This window comes from Vombatus ursinus, unplaced genomic scaffold, assembly GCF_900497805.2.
Source record: "Vombatus ursinus unplaced genomic scaffold, bare-nosed wombat genome assembly UNPS02014781.1, whole genome shotgun sequence".
Classification (NCBI taxonomy): Eukaryota; Metazoa; Chordata; class Mammalia; order Diprotodontia; family Vombatidae; genus Vombatus; species Vombatus ursinus.
The window spans coordinates 45,467,676-45,490,538 of NW_020954559.1; the positions used below are offsets into that span (position 1 = coordinate 45,467,676).

Here is a 22,863-nt window from a genome sequence, read left to right on the forward strand (position 1 = left end):
TTTGCTTAATTATGTATATTTCTTACAAGGTTCCCTACTCACCCAAGAGGGGAGTGAAGAGATGTGAGGAAAAAATAAATGCTTATTAAATTAATTAAAAATATAAATAAAAGTACCTTTACAGTACTTAAAATTCTGGGATAGAAATTAAGATGCAGAGCAAACCAATTTATCCTGATCCCCCCCCCCCATCTATGTATCCCTGATTTATTTTTTATTATCTTCTTGAATGAACTAGTTCACAGAAAGGTATTTTTCCAGCCCATCCCTCTGGAATTGTAAAGAGGCTGAACAAGTTCCCATGTGACAGTTTTTATAGCAGAATGCATCTCTATTCCCAATCCTTTACAATTCTTCTCCCACTGGGAGCTGAGGACTGGGATCTGAGACATGTCAAGATTATTGGCATTTCAGGAAATCTGGACCATATTCCAATCAAGATACGGAAGTCTGTGCTATAAAAATCTATACATTCTTCTTTTAGAGTAGTTGATTAAAATAAAAAGGACTGTCACTTTATATTCACATATTAGTAGAAGGTGCTTTACAAATAACAGACTTTTTCAGGGCAGCTAGGTGGCGCAAGTGGATAGAGTATCAGTCCTGGAGTCAGGAGGACCTGAGTTCAAATGCGACCTCAGATACATAACACTAACTTAGCTGTGTGACTCTGGGCAAGTCACTTAACCCCAATTGTCTCACCAAAAAAAAAAAAAAGTGACAAATAAAAGACTTCTTCAAAAGTAGAGCTGAATTAATTTTATTTAAATAAGGATAAGGCTACTTAAAAGAATCTTTACATACAAAAAAATGTACATTACAATATTAAACTTTCCTGTACTGAAGTACAAAACCTGCACAAATGTTTAGTAAAAGAGCACACTTTTTAAAAAAGAACATTTTGACCATTTTACAGCATCTAAATGTAATTGAAAATCCACAATAGTGAAGAAGGGAAGCTAACACCTATTCATGACAGTCTATTGGTATTTTTACTTAATGTAAACTTAAAAAAAGTAATTGCTACTTCATGAGCTTTCAGATCACTTTTAGGACCCTTTTCCACAGTTTAAGTCAAGGAAACGCCAAGAAGCACATTGTGAGAGCTTCAATAAAGACATTTATTGATCATGGTCATTTATAAGATCATGGTCATAATATTAGTTGAACCAGCTTCTCCTAGTGCCTAGTAACTTTTGAGGTTTTAATATGAGATTTTTAAATGGTACATTACTTTTTAGACCAGTGATGCTATTTGGTATATCTGTATAATGCTATCTGTAGTTAACAGGAACCTGTGGCTCAAAAGTGAAAGAATATCCAGGGCTTAGATAAGGCAGGAGCAAGTAATCCCTTCTGCCCTCAATGTCATCAATAGACCAAATGCCCATGGGTGCCATTGGCAAGACTCAAGCTTAGGCAGTGGAGAAGGGGAAGAAATGGATGAAAATAAAGGAAAACTCAAGAAGAAGGAAAAAGGAATAAAAAAATTTAAGAAAAAGGTATATATGAAGGGCAAAAGTGACACAATGCCACTAAAATTTCATCAGGCCACACAGTGACACCAATACCACATTGCCTACTCCTACACTAAGAGAATCTGGCTCTTGTGGATGGTAGAATTAGAAACTACAACTTAGACTTGAAAAATGTTAGTGAATAAAGGATGATCCAAAAAGAAGTTCTTCTAAGTTCAAACCAAGTTCTTCCAAAGCCCTTTAAAACCATTATAAAAAGAGAGACATAAACATACTACACAAAAATTTAAAACATTGAGCTTCCAATACTTTTATACCCCAACACCTGTCCTTTAATGTACATTATTATGTGGAGAAAGGTTTTTCTTGGATTGAGAAAATGCATCTATACCTTGAGAAGATGCTTATATTTCATACATATGTGGCATGGCACTCTTCTACTCTGACTTCTCCACAATGTTTCAAACAGAAAAAAATAGCTTAATAATGTGCTGCCATATGTGCATTTTACTCTGAATGACCATAATATAAACTTCAATTTGAAGCAATGGTGTTACACAGTTCAGCTGTTATTACCAACTTAACCTGTATGTTAAACACACAAATAAGAAATTAATTTCATTGAGTAATAAAAGCAATTATAATGTTTCCATTGACTAAGAATTGCCAATAGGATAATTTTCACTCAACTGAGAGAGAAATGGAAATGAAAGCAAAGTGTGACTACAGAATGCAAAATATAATCTTTCATATTACTCCAAATTTGTAATTGTGTAAATACTTAAACATATACATTTATGACTGTAGTTGTCCTCCAAGATCATATAAATCAGCCCTGCAGATTACCACATATCCAAAAATCATCAACACCTAGGCTTTATCTAGTTTACTATACATAGTACAAGTTATACAGCCTGAGCTGAAGGCATATGATGTTTAAAGAAATCATGGGTTGGAATTTTAAAAAGTATTATCCACAAAGCTAAATTACAGTTTATAAGGCTAGTCAAGAACTAAACTCAAGTAAATAAGCTCAGCATCAAAAAGTAAAGGTACTACTCTACAAAATATCAGAAAAATTCTACCCCAAATTGAAAGTCGACAAGTACTTTACGGAAACAATGTTTTCAAGAAAAGTTAGATGTAAAGCACATTAATGTAAAGTGAATCCTTCTTTACCACTGGCTTTCACTGAAAAATCAGAACTGTATGCCCAATGAAACAAATTATCCAATAAATTAAAATGTTTGGTGATTAAAGAGTTAAGACAATGGCCACTCACATGTCAGGCCATTAAAATATACCAGCATGTTATACCTAGTTAAGAGTTCAATTAGACAGTTCATGTTTCCTTTGTAGGAAATTTCTAGCTCCAGAACCTTTTCTTCTGCCCATGCCAGACCATTTCTCCTTGCCTCTATACATACAACTAATACAATTCTTTCTTACCTAGGAGTACTGACAGTATCTAATAGGGTTGCCTACAGTAGCACACACTGTCAACAGCTGCTACTATTTTAATAAGCCTTTAAGTTAAATATGAGTTGATCACTTCTGTATGTTCAAAATTTCTTTAACCTCAAATTCAATTGCAGTGAGTGATATCTATATTCTTAAGTGCAAGATCATAACAGATCAAAAAGGTGACATGTAAATTCCCACAGGTGGGTAAACTTTAGATTAAACATCATTATACCTAATAAATTCATAACTAAACCAGTCTGTCGTCATTACTAGTTCCATCAATGAAAGTAGCAGCAGCTTACAGGTAAATTCTGATTATGTTTAAGTGCCATGTTATGAATTCACTTTACTTGATGATCTCTTGGGAATTAGTTTAGTGATATTTGCTGACACATCTATATGACAAACATTCTTCCACTGAGCACATATTGATGGAGGAAACCCACTAAACTGGCTATAACAAAGAGTGGGAGATGAACAAAAATTTAGAAAATTGTCACATACTCTGAAGTTGTCTGGTGAAAATTATTTCTGTACTAAATCAGAAAGCTTATCAAACTTGCAAACAGCCATTTGGCCAAGATGATTAATGACATATATCAGGACTTTAGTAAAAAATACTGATTTTTAACGATTTGACTACTAGTGTATGAGAGGGAAGGATTAAAAAGAAAAAAATGTTTAAGGGGAAGGTAAATTTTTGGAACTTATCTGCAAGGCTTTCTTAAACCTTTTAAGAAAATTCCACAGCAATCAGAATCCCTGTAAATATAGTACTTAAAGTGGTCAATAAATATGACCTTTTTGTTCTGAAATCTATGGTTATAGGATATATTTACATTTTGGGGAACCCCATTCATTCATGGCCATGTAACATGCTGGATCTTCCTCTTTGCTTCTGTGGGCTTTAATTCACTCTGAAAAGAAAGATGGTTAAATAAATTATTACATGTATTTCAATGAAAAACAAACAACATATACAACCACAGGTTTGCGAAGATGGTGCTACATGGTAGATCACTGCTGCCATCTGGTGGAAATACATTTTATTTCATGTTCAGTAAAATAAAAGCCAGAGATACTAGAAAAAAACTGAAAAATCCAAAAAACTGAAAATTTAACAGCAAATTCTAATTTAAGGAGAGACAGCAGGGTATAGTGGCTAGAGAGCCAGCCTCAAAGTCAGGAAGACCTGGTTCCAAGTCCTACCTTTGATATATTGTCTCTGTGACCCTACATAAGAAGTCACATAACTTCTCTGTGACCTATACAACATTCTAAAACTAAGCTGTAACCAATCTGCATTAGTGGAGGGGGTTTTCTCACCAGAAGCTCCCTATACCAATAAAATCACACGTCTAGAACTCTTCCCATGCTTCCAAAAAGAATAAACCGCATGGCGGTTGCTAAAATATTATTTATACAAGTGCTACCTAAATTGTGAAGTACCATAATATTTGTAGTGGGTTTCTTTCCATATTTAAGTTGTACAGGTCTTATTTATTAAGATTTATTCTATTTTATTTGTACTATTTGGAGTTATGCTCTCCCGAGTGATCCCTCCCTCCTAAAAAAAAAAAACAACTTATCATAAAAGTGATTTCTAGACCTCTTCCTTGTCTGTAAAATGAGGGTGGTGTTTAAATAAACCATCAATAAGACACCACCCGCATAAATCTTAAAACTAAAAAATCACCCAACAGTTAGTTGTGAAGAATGTCTGAGTACCTCCACAAGCACAATGAGAAACAAATTAGGGAAATGAGCTAACTTAAATTCTCCTTTGTTAAAAAGTGAATTCTTTGTAAGAATAGTGAATATATATGTATATGTGTATGTTTATGTGTGTGTGTGTGTGTGTGTGTGTGTATAAGTATGTGTATACACACACAAGGATCGCAAAATAAACTTTTGAAGAGGAACTACCTAGCTAGCTAACCCATCTCGAAATATTCACCTAACAGATTAAAACATCTACCAGATATATTCACTAAGTATATTACACTACTGTAGCAATTTTATGAGTTTATGATAATTCCAAGCATTTCAGTGTTAAATGATATTAACTGAATACAGCATAACAATGACTTATCTAAATAGTCCTCAGAAAAGGAGAGTTCATATAGCAACTCTCTACCACTTAGAAGTAAGAGTACAATGTGTTTTTCTGACCTAAAAATAGTTCATTTAAAGACATTATAAATGGATACAAAAGTGAATGAGACAGAGATTGAAACCATGGTTATTTTTTAGTTTTCCAAGCCTCAAAGTATTCAAAAATGAAAAAGAAAAACAACCATTAATAGATCGAAGATGAACAAGTGAGATCTTAGCCTCACCATTCACTTTTCAGGCCCCTTATTAGTATGAAAACCACCATATACCTACCACTGATTCTGCTTCTTCTTTTGGAACAGTTCTCTTTAATTTCACAACAGTAGTTCCACCAACAGGAGATAAAGGTGGTGATTTTACATTGGCCAATGTACTCCTACTAGTCATTAGCACATGGTTCTGTTTAGTGTCATTATTGGTTTCCACTTTAATGTCTGTAGGCAAGGTAGAAGGCAGAATAAGGGAGGAAGCATTTGAATTTGGTAACTTCCTAAAGGTATTGTTAGTAATGCCTACTGATGGAGGAAGCTTCAGATGATCATTAGCTCCATTTTCAGTCTTTCTCACTTTTATGCTTGTACTTGTTGAATTTCCATCAAAGACAATGAGGGGTCTTTTCCGTAAACCTTCCACACTCATATCCCTGAAAAATAAAGAAACCTTTTAACTCCTGAAAAATAGCATCTGCACTAGTAAACCAGTTACATGAAATTCAAATACAAAATAAGCTATTTTGTTTTTTTAAAAGGGTGAAAGGAGGTATGAAGCACTGTGTGTGTGAGGGGAATTTGTAAAGCTATGCCTAAGTACTAATAACCAGGTTTACAGTTACAAAATAGAAGAAAATGATTATTAGTAATTTATCCCAATATTTTATATATACATAATACATTGAAACTCAAGCTTTAATGTGCATACAAGGTAATACAGAGGTTGTTTTAAAAATGGAAATCTACACTAAGAACCAAACTTTCTCCAAGAACTTAGATAATTGACACTCATAGCTGTCTTTGCCTTGAGCAATAGTCTAGATTAGATATTGAATTCTAAGACTGCATGAAATCTTTGAAATGTTAGCAAAATCTATGGTCAATGTAGCATAGTAATTCCATTTCCTTAAATAAAAGATATACAAAGAAAGGGTACCTTGGATATTTGCTGTAAAGTCTTATTAGTGGCATCACATCCAGTATCTGGAATACTTTAATCATTAGTAGCTAATCTATACATTCAATCATAAATGGTAAACTGATCATGAGATTCATTTGTGAATCCAATATAATAAAGGGCCTAAATTTATGGAATAGATCTGTTTCTGAAAAAGTGGTTAGCTAGCTCATCCTAATAAATCAAATAATTTTAAATGCATGAAAGGGAGCTTGAGGAAGGAAATTGTACTATGATGCCTTTCATAAACCAAAATCATTCTTTGTTTATTTTTTGAGCAAATCAGGACTTTCACATGCCAGATTTTAAGTACAGCTATGTTATCATTAAATTTTTGCTCAAAAAACACTGAGTCAATCATGTGAGAATTGTCACGTTACAAATCAAAACAGGCAACTATAGCAAAGTATGTGTAAAAAGTCTTTTTGTTGACAGCTCTAAAGAGACTGCCACAGTATATATTGTTACAAATTACTGGAAACCAACAGCAACACATAAACTGCTTTATCATATAACCTTTAAGACAAATGGAGACAAAAATGGCATGTTCATCATCAAGCAAACAAAAAGCTGTCTCAGAGGCTCAACTATCTAACGTAGTTAGGTTTTATGCAATAATAGTTTTAAACCAATCTAACACTCTGAGATAATGATAACAGAATGTTCAACATTAATACATTAACAATTTGATGGATTTTGTATATGAAGATGACTCTGGTAACAAACTATAAATGAGGCAAGAGCTTTGAGCTGTCTTTCCAATAGCAGTAATGGATTTCCTAATGATCAATCTACCTTCCCCTCCTAAGTCTTGTTACCTTGTGATCAATGGCATATATTTGTGAAATGCCTAGGTAGGATTTCTTGTGCAGTCTGTAGCTAAAGAACAGAGCAAAACTTTCTGAATCAGTCTAGGATGGAACCAACAATGATGGTCTCTTCAGCAGGATGCTCTAATTTAATGAACTAATGACACTATCCTTGGAACATCAAAGTACTGTAACTGAAGCAGAATGTTGTTCCTTGTTTCCTGAATTAGGCACCACCTACACAAGAACAGGTAACCCAAGATGATAAGCCTCTGTCAGCCCCTATAAAAAGACACACAGCAGAGACAGCTGGAAGGGCTTCCATGGTTTGCAATTACCTTTGAGGTAATCACCAATCTGGAAGTGATTCGGATGAAAATGCACGAAACCAAGGACAGAAAGCCAGTAAAATGGAAAGATGAACCTAATCCTAAAGCCTATCTTTCCAATGCCCAGCTCTGTCAGCACACAGGCCCTGATAATATCAGAACCACAGAATCTTAGAGGAAGATAGCACTAGTCCAAGTTGTACCTAAACAGGAATAGTCTCCAAAACATCCTTGACAAATGGCCATCCAAACCTTCACCTAAAGACCTTTAATGAAAGGAAAACCTAATATTACATTTTAAGGCAGTCCTAAGTTGTTAGGAAGTTTTCCCTTACATTAAGCCTATGGCTCTTTCTCTGAAACTTCTACCCACTGCTCCTACCTTTGTCCTCTGGAGTTAAGTAAAATAGGTCCATTATCTCTTTTCCACATGACAGCCCTTCAAATACTTAAAGACAGCTATCTTGTCTCTCCTTACCCAGCTCCACTGCACAAAGTTTCCTCTTCTCTAGGCTAAACATCTAGAGTTCCTTCAAGTGGGCTGTGTATGGCAGTTTCCAGACCCCTAAACAGCCTGCTCACCCTCCTCTGGGCATGATTCAGCCTACAAATATACTTCTTAAAATGTGGTACACCAAACTGAAAACAATATTCTACATAGGATCTGCCCAGGACAGTCATTCTGGACACTGTACTTCTCTTAATGAAGTCCAAGATTCTATTAGCTTTTAGCTTCCATGTCACACTATCAACTCATACCGAGCTTGCAATCACTGAATCCCCCAGATATGTTTAACACCAACTAGTGTTGAACCATACTTCTTCCATTCTATAGAATTTCAATCCTCCATTCCTGAAAGAAGGCATTTGACTGGGTAATATTACCTTTACATCATACATTTTTGTAATACCTTAAATATTTTCATAGGTGCAAACTATATGAAATGAAATTAAAACCAGAAGCACTACAAAAGTACCTTTTATGCTCATTTTTCAATTCATTTTGCCCTCTTTTCTTTTCCATCATTTTCCCCCATCTACTTTTTGGTAATTCCCTTTGAGGCAATGGTATGGCATATTGAACATAGAGATCAGTAAGGTCATCTTTGCTGATCTTTATTTCCTCTTCAACAACTATATTCTTCTGTGGAAAAGAGAACAAGAAAATTTTCAAAAAGTTAACATGATAATGAAATAAGCTTTTTAGACCATTCCTTCCTAAAGCCTAAAAAAGTCTAATAACTATAAAAGACCCAGATACACATAGTGAAAAAATACAAGATGTACTGTAACAGTATCAAGTTTGCAAACAGCAATTATAGCAAAAACCTAGACTATTTTTATGAGCAAAAAAGACTGCTTAGCACTACACATTGGTCACTTTAGCCACACAAAAACAAAAAGGCTAATGTTCCATAGTATAAATTTTACCAAGCATAAAAATGACTATCTACTACATCCTCCCTCAAAACTTTTTTTTACTGCCACTAAGTCTCCATTCTGTGTTGGACAACCTGATCTAGTACAGCATTTATGCTAGCATCTAAAAGCATTATTCCTTATATCAATGATACCTGCAGGAGGTATTGGAATCAAAAGCTGTACCTTCAAAAAGCTATTTCTGAGGCTGGCAGTAGTATATTATTAGAGCAATCTGTTCTATATATTCTATCAACTACTGTATTTTGGTTTTGTTTTTGTTTTGTTTTTCCCACCCATCATCCAAACATCCTAACTATGCCTCGCTCTGTCACCTCACTCCCTTCCGCTCCTAACTATTCTGGAAAACAAAAGGCAAGATATAATCATAACTTTTTTCTTCTATCAACAGAATGGCAATCTTGTATTATCTCTACCCAACTCCCAATCCATTTCTAGTTATGGGATGAAAAAGTTCAAAGAATCAATCAACAAGCATTTATTAAGTGCCTACTAGGCACCAGGCACTGTGCTACGACCTGGGGGATTCAAACACAAAGAATGAAACAAGCCCTTCACTCAAGCTTACAACCCCTGTGTTCTAGAATAATATACAGCTTTACATGACACTGGAATTTCAAAATTTAAAAACATTCAATTAAGAGGTTGATATGCTTATTTCTTCAGAGTTGATTCAATAATAGAGGCTGAAGTGTGAATGGGAAATTAAGTGATACTACCCTTAATTCTTTCCAGAAAGGCCTAAAAGTGCAGTGACATCTTTTAGTTTAATTGTTCAAAAGTATCACCTACTTGTAAACATACTACTTGCTATTTCTCCAAATGAACACAAACTGCTCTGACCTATTTTTTCCCTCTATGATGAACCATAACTTTCTTACAAATTTAAATCCTTTACCAACTTAAAAACAGTTAGAAAAAAAAAAACACCTTGGGATTTCAGATCTTCATTAGAAAATATATCATTAGATAATAGAAACATAAGTGCACAATATGTAAAACCTTCATAGTTACAAAGTGTTTTATAGACATTATTTCATTTGATTAACAAGCCTGTCAGATAGGTAGGTAATGCAAATATTCCCACCTTAGCTATGATGAAACTGATGCACAGAGAGGTTAAATGACTCACCTAGTTTTATAGCTAGTTAACTGATATAAATGAACCCAATTTTTCTGACTCTAAATCCAGTATTTCCCCCCTTACAACACTCTACTTATTTTAACTTAATAGTCTATATGATTGAGTAGGGAAAAAAAGAAACAGGGGAAATTACCTCAAGCATCAGACCCTCGATTTATTAAGTGCCTAACACATGTCAGGCACTGTGCTAAGTGCTGGGGATACAAAGAAAAGTAAAAGACAGTCCCCTCTCAAGGAGGCCACAATCGAATAGGGGAGAAATAATGCAAACAACTATGTACCAAGAAGCTATCTAGGGGACAAATTGGAAATAATCAATAGAGGGAAGGCCCTAGAATTAAGAGGGATACACAATGCAAATGCAGGGTAGGTTACCCAAAGGCAGACACATTTTTGGTAGTTACTTTTCTATCCTCAGTTTTTCTTCTTTTTCACTCCCTCCCTCTGTCCTGGCTCCTATTCTCCCTTTCTCCTCCTTTCCTTCCGTGAAGCAACATGTTGCAGTAAAATACGTGCTGGAGTTAAAGTACAGGAATTAGTCTACTACTTACCAGCCCTCCGCAAACCCCTTAAGACCCTGCGTCTCAGTTTCTTCACCAGGATAATGGGATATAAGACTTGCATCAACTACCTCCGGGGCTGGTTCTGAGGAAGTGCCACAGATAGGTGGACTCTTATCATTACAGTAATTCCCTCCCTCCATCCTCACCTAACGGGCCTCTTTCCGCAGGCCTGCCCGGGCCTCTGCAGTTGGCACCTAGAAGCTCAGGTGGAATGAATGAAAGAGGAAGAGGCCCGCACCCCCGCCGTCCAGAAAACCATTTCAGACGCCGAGGGGTGTGGCAAGCGGTCGCCAGGCAAGCCTCGGGCGAGCACACGAGGGCCTCCCTCCTTCGCCCGCCGGGGCTCCCGGGAGCGGTTGCGATCACCACCGCGACCCGTTCCGAGGGCCAGCGTCGCGGCGGCCTGAGGCGGAGGACCCCACTCCCTGGCCCGGCCGGGGGGCGCCTCACCTGCTCCAGCGTGAGCAGCAGGAACTCCTGGGACAGCAGCTCCGGGTGCAGGAGCATCTCCGAGCCTGGGCAGCCACGACCTCCCGCATCCCCGGCCATGGTCGTCTCCAGGAGACCCCGGCCGGCCACCCACAATGCCTGGCGAGGGAGCCTGGTAGGAAGTGACGTAACGGGGGCGGGGACAGGAAGGGTGGGTTCCGTGCGCGAGCCTGGCCCCGCCCACTCCCCTTCAGACTGGGTGACCCTCCTATGGAGGAGGGCTTATCTCTGCTCAGGCGGGCTTGGGGCCCTGCTGCTCTTCTCCCGGGGTCCGCTTGTGCATGAGACGGTTTTGTGTTTTATGTGGAACCTTGCAGTGTTAATCTTACGTAATTTACACGTAGCTCATGGTACCTTAAGGGGATTAAGAAGAAAATGCAAGAAGCAAAAACACTAATGAAAAAACCACAGGAATGGAGAAAAGAATGAAAAGAACGGAACGCGAGATAATTGGCTGCGTTTTCTGTGACGTCAGCATAGTCTCAGGAAACCAAAGGTTCCAAGGGCACGTAGAAGGCGCTTACTGGATACTTGGTTATTGAATAAATGTTTGTACTGCCTGTCAGGACATTCAATTTCCCATTTGGGAAACTGCCATAAAGTATTTCCGCATAATAGTAGATCGTCGATTTGGAGCTAGAAGGACGTTTTAAGTCTTCTAGCTCTATCCTCTCATTTTACAAATGACGAAACTGAGTCTGGAGAAGTGAAGTGACTTATCCAAAGCTACTCAGTAATAAGGAGAACTGAGATTTAACCCTAAATCCTCTGATGCCCGATCCTCTATTCATTGCCTCAATGCCTTAATGATGGTTGTAGTTAAAAGATCAGAGTTTCAAGCTAACAATACAATCACAAACTAGATTGTTAGTGGAAATTTCTAGAGCTCAGAAGAGATATTCATTTCCCTAGATGCCCTGAAACAGGAGGAAACTGTCCCAGAAAGCAACATAATCACAGCCTCCCTTAATGCAGTATGGAATTATTGTGAATATCAAATGAGATAACTTTCTTAAATTACAAAGTTGCAATAGACCAGCAAGCTGTTGTTATCATAATATGAATTTCCAGCATAATATGAATTTCCAACATTGAAGATACAGGGTTGAAATGAATTCTAAAAAAACAAAGACCTCCTAAAGTCTTTCTTTAAAGTGAAAATAGAGTGTACTACTACCTCTTCAAGAGTGGAGTTAATATGAATCAGGCTTAGAATATTAAGAGTTTTACAAAGTTTCAGTCATCTACAAATTCATTTATTCTTTCCAGATTTCCAGTCCCATATCTCCAAAGGTATGCTTGATATCATCACCTAGATGTCTCATGGGCATCTCAAACCCAACATACATAAAACAGAATTTATTATCTTTTCCCCAAAACCCTTTCCTCTTTTCATTGCTTCCCTATTTCTGTTGAAGGAACCACCATCTTTCCAACCTCGCTGGTTCACAATCTTAAAAATCATACTCCACTCTTCCTCTTCCTTATCCCTCATTCAATCAGTAGCCAAGTCTTACTGATTCTCCACCTCAAATACATCTCATGTCAGTCACTTCTATCTACTCATACAGTTACTGCTCTAAACCAACCTCAAACCATCATTTTTTGCTTGGAATACTGCAATAACCTCCTAAGTGATCTCCATGTATCCAGTCTCTTCCTCTCCAAACAATGCTCCACACAGCTCCCAAATTGATATTCCTAAAGCAGAGGTCTGACCATGTCACTCCTCTGCTTAAGAAGCTTCAGCAGAAATGATAAACGTTGGAGAAGATGTGGGAAAATTGGAACACTAATACATTATTGGTGGAGTTGTGAAATGATCCAACCATTTTGGAGAGCAATTTGGAACTATCCCCAAAATGCTATAAAAATGTGCATACCCTTTGACTCAGCAATAGCACTTCTAGGGCTATATCCCACAGAGATTATGCAAATGGGAAAAGGACCCACATGTACAAAAATATTTATAGCAGCTCTCTTTGTGGTGGCAAGGAATTGGAAATTGAGAGAATGCCCATCAATTGCGGAATGGCTGAACAAGTTGTGGTATATAAATGTGATGGAATACTAATGTGCTATAAGAAATGATGAGCAGGTGGACTTCAGAAAAACCTGGAGACTTGTACAGTTTGATGCTGAGTGAAGTGAGCAGAACCAGGAGAACGTTGTACATAGTAAGAGCCACATTGTACGATGACTAATATTGATAAACTTAACACTTCTCAGCAATACAAGGATCTAGGACTTCTCCAAAGTGATGGAAAATGCTATCCACATCCAGAGAAAGAACTATGGAGTTTGAATGCAGATCCAAGCATACTATTTGCTATTTTTTTCTTCTGTTTTGTTTCCTCTTTCTTGTAGTTTCTCTTATTGGTTCTAATTCTTCTTTACAACATGTATGTGTAGAGCCTATTTCAGATGCTGTCTTGGGGAGGAAGGTGGGGAGAAAAATTTGAAACTCAAAAGCTTATGGAAGTGATTGTTGATAAAGCAAAAGAAATTAACAAAAAAAAAGAAAAAAAGTCATGATAAAAAAAAGAAAGAAATGACCACAATGAATCCAGAAAAGCCTGGGAAGAGTCACATGAACTGATTCAGAGTAAAATGAGCAGAGCCAAGAACCAAGCTTACTATGACTTATGCATTCTATGTTCCAGTCAGACTGGGCTATTTGCTTTTCCACATGTGTGGCATTTCTCCCATGCCAGTCTTTGCACAGAGTGTCCTCCATGCTTGGAATACCCTCCACTCCTACCTCCTGAAGCCTGTAGCTCTCTTCTAGGTACATCTCAGGTGTCACCTGTTATGAGGCCTTTCTTGTAGCAGTATATCACAAAGATCAAACACTCTGAGCAGGCTAGATTTATGCCAGAAATTCAGGTTTGGTTTGATATTAGGAAAACTATAAGCATAATTTACTATATTGATAACAAAATCAACAAAAATCATATGATTATTTCAATAGATGAAGAAAAAGCTTCTGACAAAATACAACACCCCATTCTTGTCTAAAAAAAAAACTTGAAAGCATAAGAATAAATGAATTTTCCTTAAAATAAGTAGTATCTATCTAAAATCAAGAGCCAGAATTATTTGTAATTTGAATAAGCTAAAAAGCTTTTCCAGCAAGATCAAGGGTGAAGCAAGGTTGTCCATTATCACCACTATTATTCGATACTGTACTCAAAATGCTAACTATAGCAATAAGAAAAGAAAAAGAAATCAAAGGAATAAGCATAGGCAAAGAAGAAACAAAGTTTATTACTTTTCGTAGATGATATGATGGTTTACTTAGAGAACTCTGGAGCATCAACTAAAAAATTAATTGAAACAATTAACTTCAGCAAAGTTGCAGGATATAAAATAAACCACACAAATCATTGACGTTTCCATAAACAACAATAAAATCTAGCAGGAAGAAATGGAAAGAGAAATTCCACTTAAGATAATCAAAGATAGTATAAAATACTTGTAAGTCTACCTGACAATACACATACAAGACCTATATGTACATAATTACAAAACAATCTTTACACAAATAGAGATCTAAATAATTAGAGAAATATTAATTGCTCAGGGCTGTGGGAAAGCAGAACTTTCCTCCTTTCTGGTGCTTGTGAACCTGGAACCAGCTGAGGAATGGGAGGTTTTGATGAAGAACCAGAACTGATCTATGAGACTGTGTGGATGAGGCCTCAGCTCTGGGGTGGGAGTGGCGGGGGAGAGGATTCTTCCCCAGACATAGTCCTGACATGGATGATGGGGTTTGGTTCAGTGAAAACTCGGCCTCTTTTCCTTGCCCTCAGTGGAAGGACTCCCAGAGCCCTTGCTGTCTTGAGTTCTGCTTGGTAAACTTTTGCTCTAGATTGTAGGGACATTGTTGGAGATGCTGCTCTGAACTCTCAGGCCTTCTTCAGGTACAGAGGCCAGGTCTCGAACCTGCTGGTGAGTCTAGACCTCCATGTTCTACTCCCCAAAGTAGGACAAGACCTAGGCCTCCCAGGGCTAGGCCGTTGAGATGGTCAGTCTGAACCAAACTTGCCCTCTAATGCTAGCCTCCCCTGGGACCAGATAGGGTGAGCCAAATGCAGTTGAGACATGGGGTGGCAAGGCACAGGGCCCTCTTCCCACCTGTGGGCAGCAGGTGCCCCCACAGAACCACAGCAATGACCCTTGGAGATAATGGAACCCCTTCATCTAAGAGGGGGGGATGCAGCTGCAAAAAGGTTGGGTGACTTCACCACCAGAGGCCTTCAACGTCACCCAAGGTAGACCCAAGGCTGTCTGTAGATGTGGGTACCCCTAACATGCTTCTTTCTAGTCGATCATGCTCTCTCTTGATCCATCTTGATCCCCTGGGCCTTCTCCATCTGGTGCTTCTCTCTTTGGCTGAGCCAGGCCCAGGTAGGAGGGGACTTGATTTGGAGCTGCCAAGAGACTCCCTTTTCCCTCTCCTATACCATCTTCTCTGCTTTGATGGCCAGTGTGGGTTTGGTGGGGAACAAAATGATGCACCCTTGCCTCTAGCCCAGGATGGTCTAGAAAGACCCAAAATCTTGAAGCTGGGCCCTTACTTTGAGGGACAAGGGCAATGCATACCTTTGATGTCCTGGGCCCCTGGCCTAGGCCCAGGTGTGGGAGCTGGGGTCTTTGTAAGCCCCTCCCTCAGGAGTAGCCTGGCCCACTTTCATCTCCTTGCTGAACTGAAGCCAGCTGTCACTGGGCTTGCTTCTGGATCAGTGTTTGGTCTATGAAGGCCAATCTTGGCTGGCCTGTGGTCATTCCTTTAGTGGACCAAGGAGTTTAGGGACAAAGATTCCCTTCTCACCCCTGTGATTGCTCAAGTTATCACTACCAGGAAGAGCACTTCTTTCACACCCATGATCCCATGGTTTAGTAGTTCCCAATTTTGTGAATTCTAAAAGCTATGGACTAATGAGTCAGTAGCCAGGAAAATTGTATTCTAGAGAGTCTGGAAGTATTTAGAAAGGGAAGTAAATGGTGATCACCAGGAGCCAGCATGAGTCCTCTAAGATGAGTTCTGCCAGCCTTTCCTTTCCTTTTTTGACAGGATTATTGGACTGGTAGGTCATGGAAGGTTAGAGGCCATCCTTAACCAGACTGGTTTTGGCAGTCCTGACTGGTGTCCCATGTGGTGTGAATAGGGGTAACATACAGATTTCAATGCTAGTGATATTTTTCCCTCCAAAATATTAAATATGAAATTATATATGTCCCCAGGATACTCGTATAGCAGTTTTTCAGTATGAAAATAGATGTGATTTCCTCTTATTTTTAATCTAACATTTCCCTGACTGCTGCCACCCCTCCCCCTAATTCTGTATATATAGGCTAGAAATATCCCTATCCCCAACTGCTTCCAGCCGTCTCTTTAACCCAAAGTTGTCTGTGGTAATGATTTTGGGTGCCCTCTTCACACACATACAATGTATACACATACATGCACATGTGCACACACTCTCCTGTCCCCGAATATATGTTGGCTTTGAATTCCTAAGACCTCTCCCAGTCCCCAACTCAGTGCCATGAGCCAGAGACCCCATGGGTCATGTTTTGAAACAGACCCCTGGGGTCCAGTAGGGGTGGGTTCCCTCCAGATCAGCCTGTCTAGACAGGTCCCTGCCCTACCCTGGTATGGGAGGGTTACAGCACCCCCACAATACCTTTCTACTACTCCATCTTGGCCCACAGACCGGGGCAGGGAGGGAAGACTTGGGCACCTTCACACCTCCCTCCTTTGCCTATTTGTCATTCCAGCCGATTCTCCCCTATCCAGTGTCTGCCCCAACTCTTTGTGCCTCCCATAAGTGTCCTTCCTTCTCTCTGCACTGTTTTAGTGAAAAAGCCCTTATGAGTTCCACTCACTGTTTGTAAAGACAAAACCACCCCACAAAACTCTCTCCTCCCTTCCTCTCTCTCCTCCCTTCTGGAGATGCAAATAAATAGTGTGAACAGCTTGCTAAAAAAAAATTAATTGCTCATAGGTAAGCCAAAACAATTAACAAAAATGACAATACTACCTACATTAATATACTTATTCAGTGCCATACCAATCAAACTATCAAAGAATTATTTTATGGAACCAAAAAAAATGACCACAAAATTCATCCAGAGAAATAAATGGTCATGAATATCTAGGGAATCAATGAAAAAAAAAATGGGAAGGAAGCAGTACTAAATCTGAAACTCTATTACTAGTCTATAATCACAAAACAATTTGGTACTGGGTAAGAAACTGAGAGATTGTGAAACAGATTAGGCATGCAATACACAGAAGCAAATGAACATTTTTGTAGTTGTTCAATTGCTTTGGTAGTGTCCAAACCCTTGTGATGTCCCACCCCCCTCCACAAATTTACATAGTGACCTATTATTTGATCCATCCAAAGATTCCAGCTATTTGGGGCAATAACTTACTATTCAGCAAAAGTGTTGGGAAAACAGGAAAAAAGTCTGGTAGGAACTAAGTAGAGATCAACATCTCACACAATATACCAAGATAAGCTCAAAATGGGTACATGATTTAAATATAAAGAGTAACATCAAAAGCAAATTAGTAGAAAATGAAAGAAATTACTTCTCAGATCTATAGATAGGAGAAGAGGTTATGCCCAAAAAAAAGAGATAGAGAGATTCACAGGAAGTAAAATGGATCATTTTGACTACATAAAATTAAAAAGTTTTTGCACAAACAAAACCAATGCATCTGAAATTAGAAGAAAAGCAGAAAACTGGGGGAAAGTCTTTGCAGCAAGTTTCTCTGATAAAAGTCTCATTTCTAAGATATATAGGGAAGTTAGTTAACTTTATAAGAATAAGAGCCATTCCCCAGTTGATAAATGGTCAAGAGATATGAATAGGCAGTTTTCAAAGGAAGATATCCAAGGTATCAATGTCAAGTGAAAAAAATCATCTCACTAATAATTAGAGAAATGCAAATTAAAACAACTCTGAGGTACCATCTCATGCCCATCAGATTGGCTAGAATGGCAAAACAGTAAAATGACAGATGCTAAAGGAAATCACTAAGCACACTAAAGCACTGTTGTAAACTAATTAAAAAATTATGGGAAGCAATTTGGAACTATGTCTAAAAAGCCATTAAATTGTTTATACCCTTTGACCCAGCAATACTGCTAATAGGTCTACATTCCAAAGAGATCACACAAAGAGAAAAAGGATCCATATGTACAAAATATTTATAGTAACTCTTTTTGTGGAAGTAAAGAATTAGAAACTGAGCAGATATGTATCAGCTGTGGAATGGCTAAACAAATTATGATATGTTAATATGATGGAATATTATTGTGCTGTAAAAGATGAAGGGGATGGTTTCAGAAAAACCTGGGAAGGCACATATGAACTAATGCAAAGTGAAGTGAGCAGAACTAGTAACAGTATTATAAAGAGAATGAACTTTGAAATACTTAGGAACTCCGATCAACACAATGACCAACCACAACTCCAAAGAATTCATGATGAAGCATGCTGTCCACCACCAGATAGAGAACTAATGGATTCAAAGTACAAATTGAAGCATATTTTCTTCTCCTTTAAAAAAGATTTCTTTTGAATATGACTAATGTGAGTATTTGTTTTGCATGACTATGCACTTTGTAATGGATTTTGCTTTTCTTACATTTTCAATGTGTAGAGGAGGGGGAGAAAGGGAAAGAATTTGGGACAGAAAATAAAATAAAATTGAATTTGTAAATTGAATTTTAGTAGTTAATGCCCCCCTTAGAAACTACTTTGTTTGTATTTTGCATAGGTTTTTTTTGGGGGGGGGGTTTAAGAGTGTGTGTATTTACTGTCCATATAAACAACTTGACCACAAGGACTTTTCAATGTTGTCTTTGCATCCCTAACACAACAGCACCTGGCACATAGTAGGCACTTAATAATTGCTTACTGATTAATAAAATACTTATTGAACTGAATATAGTTCAGCAGCTAGCTATTCAATATCAAAGTTGGGTTTTGAAACAGCATGCAGATCTGACAACTATTAATCCAGTTTATATATTTGCATCTATTTAATAGCCTGAAATTTATGTTTAATCATCTGTCTTTTTGTTCACATCTCTTTCTTGCTCTGTAAATCTCAAACAAGTCTAGTGCAGACCATCTCCTAATGGTCACCTGGAAGTCTTATTCAGGACTCATTTCTAACCCTATATACATTATTAAATGAACTGATATATAAATTTGGTTGACATATGTCATATTGTAGACCTTGGTAAGGGCAGTTTCAGTGAAGGTAGAAAGGAAGCCAGGTTTCTGGGGACTAAGAAATGAGTGGGTAGTAAAGAAGTGGAGATAGCCAAATATAAACTATTCTCTTTGGAAGTTTACCAGTGAATAGGTAGGAACATATATGATAATAACTTAAGGAAGTGACAGGGTCAATGTTAGGGTTGTTTGTTTTGTTTTGTTTTTTCAGATAAAGAAAACCTAAGCATAGCACTAATAGCATTGTAGACTATCTAAAACAATAACACAAGCACTGCCTCTGCACTCTAATAGCAAATAAATGAAAATACATAATCAAAAACATTTGTATGTACAGGCAGGATAGCTATACAGTTGTTCTAAACTAGTCCCCTACTATAACCCAGATCATTGCCAGTAGTCTGGATCAGTAGTCTTACCATTGGACTCCAGTGACTCTGGGGGAGAGAGTGAAGCTGATTTTGCATGGCTCTGCCTCACTTAAATCCAATTCACTTGCAAGTCAAGTCATTGTCCCCATGAAGTCCTCGGTCTTCCTCAAGAACAAAGGATGAACAACAATTCCAAAGGATCTGTGATCTCGTTCACGTGGATATCTTTTCAATAACATAGATTAAAACTGATCCATACCTGCCAATTCTATATGACTATAGTCCATATCTTCCAATAAATTCAATATATTAAATTCTAACTTGCAGAGGCCCTTCCTTGAATTCTCTTAACATGAAGAAGGTAGGGGCATCTAGGTGGTGCAGTGGATAGAGCATTGCGCCTGAAGTCAGGAGGACCTGAGTTCAAATCTGACCTCAGACCAAACACTTGACACTAGCCATGTGAGCCTGGGCAAGTCGCTTAACCCCAATTGCCTAAAAAGAAAAAAAAAAATCAAGAAGGTACCAGTTGTAAGTGATAGCATCAGCTATCCCTCCTAGTTGTTTTTTTTTTTTGTCACATATTTGAGAACATCTCTTGCCTAATTTGTCACATACAATAATTTGCAGCCTATTCAAAGCCATCAAATGACTTTCCATTGCCCTTTGGGTGATCAACTTTAGTTCTTTGGAGACTATAGTATTCCAAGACTCATAGTCACATATCAGTGTAAGATTATTGGTATCAAAAAGTTAAGCCTTTCTTTTAGGTAAAGCTTGGGATAATCAGAACTGTGGAAAGAAAATCTAGCTTGCTTTCTTCCTCCTATTCAACCTAAGATAAAAAATTATTTACAATTGTGTATTTTGGATCAAACTGTGGTTTTATTTAAAACTATAACACTGAGGTCAGAACATCTACTACTAAACACTACAAAAATAATGGGGATGGAATTGAAAGACTGCTTTGCTTAAATTTGAACTTCGACTATGATGAAAAGGTGGAAGAACCCAAAGAAGACCATTAGGTAGATATAGATATAAAGGGGAACAAAGAAAAAATATTTAAATGGAAAAAATAAATCTCATTAAAAGTATGTTGGTGAGGATTTTATATTTTCTTTCTTTTTTGCAGGGAGGCAATTGGGGTTAAGTGACTTGCCCACAGTCACCCAGCTAGTGAGTGTTATGTGTCTGAGGCTGGATTTGAACTTAGGTTCTCCTGACTTCAGAGCCGGTGATCTATCCACTGTACCACCTAGCAGTCCCAGGTTTTATGGTTTCAAAGTATAAACTAGTGGAGGTGTATGTGTATGCAGGGGAGTTTGGGGGTACACGTGTAGAATGTCATTTCACCTCCATTTAGAGAAGAATTCTTCAAGCAACACGAGGTTTTAGGGACAATTTAGGCAAGGGAAGATGGAACAAAGTAGGCTCACCTGGCTATCAGGCACGTAGGACCTTTCCACTCTAATGTCATAGATTCTAACACCTTTGCTTTACTGATTTTGCCTCCTGGAGTGGAGGTTGCTTTTGCCAGGAATATCTTTTCTGATTATGATGACCAAGGTTGGCTTGGAAAAAGAGAGGTACCTCTTTCACTTCTTTGCAGAAGTGAGAGACTAAGGGTATGGAACACTACATACACTGTCAGATTCCACTTTAAGTTTTGGTTAGTTTTACCAAATTATTTTTCCCTCTTCCTTTGTTATTGTTATAATGGATGACTCCTTGAGTGACAGTGAGGGAGGTATATTTGGAAATTAAGGTTTTACTAAACTGTTTTTCTCCCTTTCTTTTTTGTTATAAGGGATGGCTCCCTGGGTGGAGGTGGGGGGGCAGATATATTTGGAAATGAAGGTAATGAAAAAACAAAATATAGCAATATTTTTTAAAATTATGAGTACACTCTTTTGACCACACTGAATTTTTTTCATGTATATATCCTTGTTCCTCTCAGTTAACTACTCCAGAAAGCAATGAATTTGCCTCCCCTCCCCTACATAGAAACCTTGCATTTGTGGGGATGGAGAGATAAGTTGACTAGGGAGAGGGTCAAAGAAATGACTTACAGAAGCAGCTTTGTGTCTTGGTACCAGGACTAGCCCTAGGTAAAGTAGCGGTAGGCAAGAATTTGTCTCCAGGGCCTTCTTCACCTCTATTCCTTTCTGCTCCAAGCTTAGCATTCTTACTCAACATTGCTCTGGGGTCTTGATTGTCTGGAGGAAAGATGTTGTTGTTGTTGTTTTTAAGTTGAATTTTTGCTGTTATCTTTTGTTTTTGTATCATCTTCACCACTATACATTTTCTAAAAATTCATTGCCCCCTCCCATCCAGAGAGCAATTTCCTGTAATTAAGGGGAGGGGAAGAAAAAGGGGAAATAAAGCAATTCAACCTAACCAACCAACACTTCTACAAAGGCAACACCCATAGTCCCCTTCCTCTGCAAAGAGAGAGGTTTGCATTTTATTAGGATTTCTAAGAGAAGAAATTTCCTTCATAATCAGAATTTCAGCCAAAGATCAAGCTTTTTGCTAATCAGAATTGCATAATTCTCTTTCAGCAAAAAGCCAAGCTTGATCTTTATAATAAACAGTTAACACTAATGCACTGCAACCAACAATTTCAACAAGCAAAACACTAAACGTATGAAACATTGAAAGGGTTATCACTCTCCAAGAATAGAACCTGCATTTTAAAAGAAGACTAACCAGAAAGGGCAATGTTTGACCTAGAGGAATAAATCTCTAATGGCATAATTTCAGCCACTGGGAAGAAAAAGATTTGGGGTCAAGGGGTACCTTCCTAGAACTCAACTTTCAACAGTGTGTTGAAGGTTCTTCCAGATATTAGGAACCTTCTCCTACCTCACAACGGGAAGATCCACCCTCCTTTTTGCCCTGGGTCAAAGTGGATGGGCGTGGGAAGAAAGGGAGAGGGGGAGGAAGGGGGAGGGAGAGGAAGAGAGAAAGAGGGAAGGGGCAGAGAAAGAGAGGAAGAAGGAAAGAGAGAGGAAGGAAAGAGGAGAGAAAGAAGGGGGAGGGGAGAAAAAGAAAGATGGGAGAGAAGGGGGAAAAGGAAGGGAGAGCGGTGAGGGGGGAGAGAAAGAGGGGGAGGGGGAGAGAAGGGATAGATAAGGAGAGAATAAGAGAGAGGGAGGGGGAAAGAGAAAAAGAGAGACAGACAGAGACAGAGAGAGAGAGGGAGACAGAGACAACTCGGAGGAAGGAAAGA

The 22,863-nt window shown here is 38.2% G+C and overlaps 1 protein-coding gene across 2 annotated transcripts; it reads right to left on the minus strand.

Annotated features, from left to right (window-relative positions):
* Positions 1-764: 764 nt before the first annotated feature.
* LOC114046312 (ashwin-like) lies at positions 765-22,169 on the minus strand. Of its 2 annotated transcripts, XM_027866610.1 has the most exons (5): positions 21,701-22,169; positions 19,677-19,793; positions 8,340-8,506; positions 5,331-5,700; positions 765-3,859 (listed from the first exon to the last, which is right to left on the minus strand). In XM_027866610.1, the coding sequence occupies exons 2-5, from the start codon at positions 19,722-19,724 to the stop codon at positions 3,803-3,805; spliced, it is 642 nt and encodes a 213-aa protein (XP_027722411.1). In that variant the 5' UTR covers positions 19,725-19,793; positions 21,701-22,169; the 3' UTR covers positions 765-3,802. The 2 variants fall into 2 exon arrangements, with proteins under 2 accessions (XP_027722411.1, XP_027722410.1); XM_027866609.1 differs by lacking the exons at positions 19,677-19,793; positions 21,701-22,169 and adding an exon at positions 10,960-11,100.
* Positions 22,170-22,863: the final 694 nt, after the last annotated feature.